The 7,401-nt window shown below is 35.6% G+C and overlaps 1 protein-coding gene across 1 annotated transcript in view; it reads right to left on the bottom strand.

Annotated features, from left to right (window-relative positions):
• tmem54b (transmembrane protein 54b) overlaps nucleotides 1-5,370 on the bottom strand; it is a 6,832-nt gene extending 1,462 nt beyond the window's left edge. Inside the window, exons 1-4 of the mRNA XM_016504324.1 lie at nucleotides 5,226-5,370; nucleotides 4,316-4,509; nucleotides 2,999-3,058; nucleotides 2,114-2,305 (exon numbers count right to left, since the gene is read on the bottom strand). Of these exons, the coding sequence (XP_016359810.1) occupies nucleotides 2,114-2,305; nucleotides 2,999-3,058; nucleotides 4,316-4,509; nucleotides 5,226-5,238 (459 nt within the window). The 5' untranslated portion in view covers nucleotides 5,239-5,370. The remainder of the gene's footprint in view (nucleotides 1-2,113; nucleotides 2,306-2,998; nucleotides 3,059-4,315; nucleotides 4,510-5,225) is intronic.
• Nucleotides 5,371-7,401: the final 2,031 nt, after the last annotated feature.

The following is a 7,401-nucleotide window of genomic DNA, read 5'->3' on the forward strand; positions in this document are numbered from 1 at the left end:
CCTCCACGTCACCCTGGCGCCATTTTGGAGAGTATCCACTGAACGTAAATTGCGTATGCTGTTCTGTGTCAGCTGCACCACGCGGATACGCTGTTTACGTCGTTTACGCTTTGATTTGAATGAAAACAATGTATCCGCTGTGGCACAGCTGACACAAAACGTCTCAGGTTACTTGTGTAACCATGGTTCCCTGAGTAGGGAACGAGACACTGCGTCCTCTAGGGGGCGCTATGGGGACGCCTCGTCGTTGAGGGTGAGTAATTAATGACAAAATTTACATTTTTGGGTGAACTATCCCTTTAATCATGTTAGTGTTATACATCAAGTAATAATAATAATAAAAAAGTTGCTAGAATTATGATTGTTAAAATGCCATCACAATGTGAAAATTATTTAATGGACGTGAGCTAACGAGCTAACAATGAACAGTTGTATTTTTATCAACTAATGTTAAAGATGAACAAATGCTGCAACAGATGTATTACTCGTTGCTAGTAATGTTAATGTGATGCATTAACTAATGTACTAATGTTAAATAACGTGTAACAATAAAGTGTTACATCCTAAACTATTGCATTGTTTGTATTGCTTTGTATTGTAAGTTTTTACGTTTAGATATCGTTTCCAAATACATTTTAATGTCAGTTTTAAATATTTAAAACATTTTGACATAATGAGCAAATATAATTAACATAATGAGCAAATATAATAATTATATATAAATAAGTACTAGATTTTTATCACCATCCAGTGCTAAACACTGTAGCATTACATCGGCTTCTACAAAATTAACAACAATCTTAGCTTCTTTTTGTAAATAATACTGTACATTACACTCACCTATCTACACATCATAACATATTTGATTTTATGTTGTATACTAACCCATATAAAAGTCACCTTGATATCTGGTGTGGATGCAGCATCATGCAAAAGCAAAAGCTTACAGCTACCAGTGCCACTGAAATGGGTAAATTGCAGTTTTCCATAATTAGTTTATTCCACTAATGTCATAATAGTGGGGTTACTGAGATAAAACAAGTAATTTTTTGGCTGATCATGTGATCTTGGCCCCAATTAGGCTACTGATATGAATGTAGGCTAAAACATTTTGAACATTCACATTACTATTAATGTCTCTATGTGTAAAACTTTTTAATGAGGAAGAAATTACTAAGTGCACTTTTAATGAGTAGAGACTCACATTATGAACAAAATGATCTGATCCAATGTGCTCCTTTGAACAGCTTGAATAAAAATAGGGATTAGGACAGAAGAAAATGTTATTCCTACAAATGTGCACATTTTTTATTTTAAGTTAATGAGCACAATATGATGAAATCCAGTGGAAGAATATTGCATCAGAAAAGCTCCAGTTTAATATTGACAGCTCTGGCAATTCCAATAAACAACGCTCTGAGGGACAGAAGTACAGTGCGTTTAATAGATTTGTACTATAATTTACCAACATAGCAATTGTTCAGCTGACAAAATAACTTTCCAAAGAAACTTTCAAGACTAGGCAAAAACACCATAAAATAGTTTTGAAAGTTGTGAGTTGTGAAAATTATGTGATATAGTAGGCCTACCTTTATACATTGAAAAAAACTTTTTTTGCTGATAAATTCAACCTAGCAATTTCCTTGACTAAGGTCTGTTGTTATATATTGCATAAAAATTAATGTTTTTAAGCCCTCATTTAAGTATGGCGAAAAATAGCGTGAAATACCATATCAATTTATTTGCATACTCTTTTATGATGTTTACATTGCAAAGCTTTGAAAAAATGTCATTATTTATTCACAGAGGCACACATTGCATTGTTGCTTAATACATTTGAATGTGACAGGGACAATTAGACATTTAGCTGAACTTTAGCTTCTTAACGTGAGCTTCAGTTTGAAGTTAATTGACTGTATTATTGTATTTTTGTTTAATATAAGCTTGACTGAGGTTAATTAGTTCTACTGCAGCCCCCCTTGTTAAAGATCCCTGCATTAAATAATTTATAGACAATTACCGGTGAACCAGAAACTTATTTGAAATGTAGCCTACATATTATTTTTTTCAATAGTCATACATTATTTTCTCTCATTTCTCCTTTGGTACTTACAAAAATACGCGTGGGGTCAAAAGGACAGTCATTGGTGATGGTTAGGTGACTCCTGCCATCACTATAGCCGCAGTAAGCGAGTAATCTCTTGTCGCCATGAATGATGGTCTTTACCAAGGACACCATCAGTCCAATGACTGAAGCGGCAGCCACTAGAACAGCTACAGCACTTGACACAAACAGTGACCAGGTCTAAAATAAAAGAGAGCTGTTTTAGCAATATTAGCAAAGAACAATCAACTCAAGTGCCAGGCAAAGGATTTGTCCTTGCAGGCTTCTCTGTATCACAGGGGTTTTGTCAATTCTGAGCTGTGAAGGCACTTGCAAGCTCTCTGACAAGCCAGTGATCAAACGCTAGCGAGCTCGACACAAGTCCTGATGAATGAGAGAGGAAGCAGGTGTGTGCCACTGAGACAGAAAGACGCAAGAGAGAGAAAAACGTATGGAGAAAACTGACAGAGAACACACAAACACATAAATCAATGACAACACTTCCGTGGGCTTGTTCTCTTTGATTCTTGAAAGAAACTTTTTGAAGTTGCTCAGGTATTGGAGCAACCATGGTGGATTAGCATAGGATGAAATTTGCATTTAATACAAATCCAGCTTTTATCTAAAGCACAGGTCTATGCTATTAGAACATGATGTTCATGAAAAAAGGGCTGAATTTCATTAAATACAAAATTATTTTCATAAAAAATTTAGAGCATTTTCCCCTCAAATTTTCTATATCATAATTTGTCCAGAAATATTTATGAGTTATGTTGAAACTCTCATTACATTTAAAACATTTAATAGTACAAACATATAATATAGTAATAGTAGCAGTATGGTATTAAAAGATTTACAATTTAAATTGTAAATGTACTGGAAATTTTTACTTACCAGCCCCCTGTTCTTCCTGTTTTTGGACAGAACAATAGTCAGTATACCAATAATGACACCCTATGGATAAACATAACAGCACATTATTCCGATTTATTCTTGGCCCCAAAATTATTTGAATGCACATATATTAATAAAATACCCTCATTTCAAAATGAATTAATGCCATTGCTCTAAAAAAATCATGAAATGAAAACAAATAGAAATTCTTAAAGAACAAATAGCACAAGCATATATTTCAAGTAACATATTTCACAAAAAGAAGTAATAGTCGTGAAAACCTGTTAACTGTAAGTTCCTGTACTATATATGGTGAAAAACTGTAATGGACATTTCATGTAATTTTATGGTAAAATACAGTTTTTGGAAGTGGAAAAAGAATGTATAATTTACAGTGAAAAACCGTAAATTAACATTCCCAGAAATCCCTGCGTTACATTTCACATTTGAAGTTTTTTTTTGTTTTTTTGAAATAACTATGTTTCTTCTTAGTTTTTTCTTACATTGTTGGTTGTATGTTACAGCTAATGTTGTTAAATTAATGTTTATTGCATTATTTCAGTATCCTGTGTTTTGTCATGATGGTGTTTAGTATTTGAGTGAATGACACTGTGCACCTTCTATATATGTTAGTATTTTCTTTCTTAGCTTGTGGAAAAGCTCCTTGTGATGCGCTTTGGTTCATCATGTGACTTTCTCATCACCACCTGCTTTTGGTGGTTATCAGTGTATTACAAAGGTATTAAACAGATGTCAGTATTTCAATAGGTTGGTATATTAACATTACATCAGTTATTGAAATACGGTTTCTAAATGTAAATTTAAGTTAAATCCGTAAAATCTAAAATGTTGCTACCATATTTTTTACAGCAAAATTCTGACAACCACAGCTGCCAGTTTTTTTTTACCGTACATTTTACAGGTTATTTTTTTTACAGTGAGGGTTTTAAATTATAAAAAGCATTTGGACACCTTCTGGTTGTCAAACATTAGTAGAAAATGTTCATTGTAGATGACCTACAGCTGTGGTTACTCTGCTATGTAAAATAAATAGCTTGTCTTTCAGTATGCAAAAAAATAAGATAAAATGAAGAGTTCAGAAGCAAAAGCCTAAGTGCCATTTGAACTTTTCACTTTAATGGCAATGAAAAGAATCTATTCCTTGCCATAAAAGTCAAATTACTGAATCTACACATAGGAGCCTGATTTTAGAAGAAATTTCAAACAGCACTTAGAGGCTTTTGCATCTGAACTCTTCAAATATTCCTCTGGTTGATCAGCTAATTGCCCACTTTACGTGAATATGTCGTGCCTCACCAGCAGGCCCGTTGCCAGGGCGATGATGTTCGAGATGGCGCTTTCCATGGCCTGTCCCAGCTGGAGGCTGAAGTATCTCAGCACCACACCATGGACCAAAGCACCCAGAAGGAAGTTCACATGCCCTACCAACACCATACTAAGGCCCATCTTCATCAGCCCCTTCTGCTCCTCAAGATTGCCACAACACACCCCTGAGGATGGAGAGAGAGAGCTGATGGGATACCAAATGGAGCCAAGAACTCTATGCTGAATTTACTGTTAGTCTATGAATTTACAGCCTCTCAACAACATAAACACTGAGTTAAGACTTGGAGAGAAGACAAGGGTCGTATTTTGACATGGCTGTGCTGACAAATGTTACAGATATTTTGCTGCTGTGCTCTGGAAAGGGCTGTGAAAGCTGAAGGAAAGATTAGAAGTGGAGCAGAGCGGTGTGGGTGGACATCATTTCACAGCAAACACAAAGGCTCCGCTGATCCACTGAGGACAAGGTTTGAGCTGCAGGAGAGATGTCACCTCAGTTAATCATTACACACTCTGTACACTCGGCACAGCAAACTCAACAGATAATGGTTAGACTTTTGGGAAAAGAAAAAAGTTTGTGACAGTGCTGATGTGGGAGAAGCTACAGTTATCATAAATTTCAAATATGATGTTCTACGTAATATGTCTTGCAGCCTGTTGTTTGTTTGGTACAACCATAAACAGACCTTCTATAAACCACACGCTTTACGACATATGAAACAGACTGTGTATGTATTTAAGAGACAAATGCATATTTAGTACAACTATTAATTATGGCTTTGCCAGTATTACAAACAGAACAAAAATTACCTGTCATTCTCAACACAGATTTAAATTCATTATGGGTGCATGAAGATTTATTATGGTTGTCTCAGTAACTCACCTGAATTCCCCATTTGAACAATTTCCAGTCCAGTCCTCGGTTAGGTCATGGCACTTCTGAATATATTCCAGAAGAGAGGAGCTGCGCCTCCTGTCACTACTGTCCCGATCACACATGTGTTTGTGTGCAGACTGAAGGAATGTGCCCCGGATATTCCCTCAGAGGCTGGGCAGTCTTTAGGGCTGGTGAGTTTATACATAATTTGTCAATGATTAGTTTACCTGTTTTAATATTCTGAATAATATTCAAACAACTGGATTTGGTTTGTCTTAATGCAATTCATAATTGCGCAGGATAATAAATTATGTCGATTCTCTCCACAAGATGTACACATACACAACAAAGGGGAGAAAAAATGCTACATTTGGAGAACATAATGTTTAAAATGAACTATGATTTATATATATTTTGTATAGGTCATGTATATAAAAATATTAATGCTTACTTTATTTCCACCAATTGTTTATTCCCTTTTACATTGTTCCCTGCTGAAAAAAGAAAAAAAAAAACTTAAAGGGATAGTTTGCCCAAAAATGAAAATTACCCCATGATTTACTCACCCTCAAGCCATCCTAGGTGTATATAACTTTCTTCTTTCAGATGAATACAATCAGAGTTACATAAAAAAAATGTCCTGGCTCTTTCAAGCTTTATAATGGCAGTGAATGGGGGTCGAGATTTTGCAAAACAGTGCTTTATAAACCGAAATCTCTAGCTTCCGCTAACTGTCCTACATGCGTTCATGAGAGAGTGGTGTTCCAGCGGAAGACGTAGGATGTAGGCGTAGCGTAAACTATGCCTACATATCTTACGTCATCCACTGGAACACCACTTTCTCGTGAACACGCATATGACAGTTAGAGGAAGCTGGAGATTATGGTTTACAAAGTTTTAAATATGGATATTTTTCTTGCACAAATGCATTGCTGCACTTCAGAAGACTTTTATTAACCCCCCAGAGCCTTGTGAAGCACTTTTTATGATGGATGGACGGATGCACTTTTTTGGGCTTTAAAATCTCGACCACCATTCACTGCCATTATAAAGCTTGGAAGAGCCAAGACATTTTTTTATATAACTCTGATTGTATTTGTCTGAAAGAAGAGAGTCATATACACCTAGGATGACCTGAGGGTGAGTAAGTCATGAGGCAATTTTCATTTTTGGGTGAACTATCACTTTAAGCTGTTTAGCTGGTTTTAGCTGGTCTTTCAGCCTGGTCATAGCTGGTTTAGCAGGCTGGTGTTAGAGGGGTTTTGACCACATATTTAGCTGGTCAGGCTGGTCTTAGCTGCTCAGCCTGGGAGACCAGCTGAACAACCAGCTAAACACAGCTTGGTCAGTCTGGAAGACCACTGTGATCAGCTTAAACCAGCTCTGAACATGATGGAAGACCAGCTAAAACCAGACAACCAGCTTAAGATTTCAGCAGAGTTTTTACAGCACACTCAAAGCATATAAGAGTGCAAAAGTGACAACTTTTAGAACAGCTGAATTAATTTTAATCTGTTAAGTGTAACAAAAATAATTTCTTCATTTGTAAAGGACATGATGACACATAAAATGGCAATGAAATTATTTTGAATAATTTGAATTTTATTTTGAATGCGGGCCATGTATAAGGTATGTTAACTACATCACAGGCCTACGAAGCAGGTAAAGGAAGAGCACCTCAACCCGTCTTGTAAAACAGAATGAGTAGATACTAGATACACATTTTACAGATCTTTATGTTTCTGTCCTGTGTCGTAGAGTGTAGCTAGAGCCGGTACTGCGGCTCTCTGTCCACAAGGCACAAGCATCATTACCATGTATACCAATGTATTAAATGCATCAGATCAGAATGTATACAAATATTTTTTTTTCTAGAAAATTATTTGTATTAAAAATATAAATATTGATATTATTGGTTATTTAATATTTTGATGGATTTAACATGCGCATAATTCAAAACTGTTACTGACTGACATTCATCATGAGTTTACAGTACAATACAATCTGCAGTGTGTAATACTTGTCACATCTGAAACCGTACAATAAACATCTTGTGATGTACTTTTGGCATTTATACTGATATATGATACTGTATTTCAAGATTCAAGAGAGATTCAAGATTTTTTATTTGTCACATACATGGTTATATAGGGAATATATGACCAGCAGTGAAATGTAAGTA

The sequence above is a fragment of the Sinocyclocheilus anshuiensis genome, unplaced genomic scaffold, assembly GCF_001515605.1.
Source record: "Sinocyclocheilus anshuiensis isolate Anshui unplaced genomic scaffold, SAMN03320099.WGS_v1.1 scaffold54, whole genome shotgun sequence".
Taxonomy (NCBI): domain Eukaryota; kingdom Metazoa; phylum Chordata; class Actinopteri; order Cypriniformes; family Cyprinidae; genus Sinocyclocheilus; species Sinocyclocheilus anshuiensis.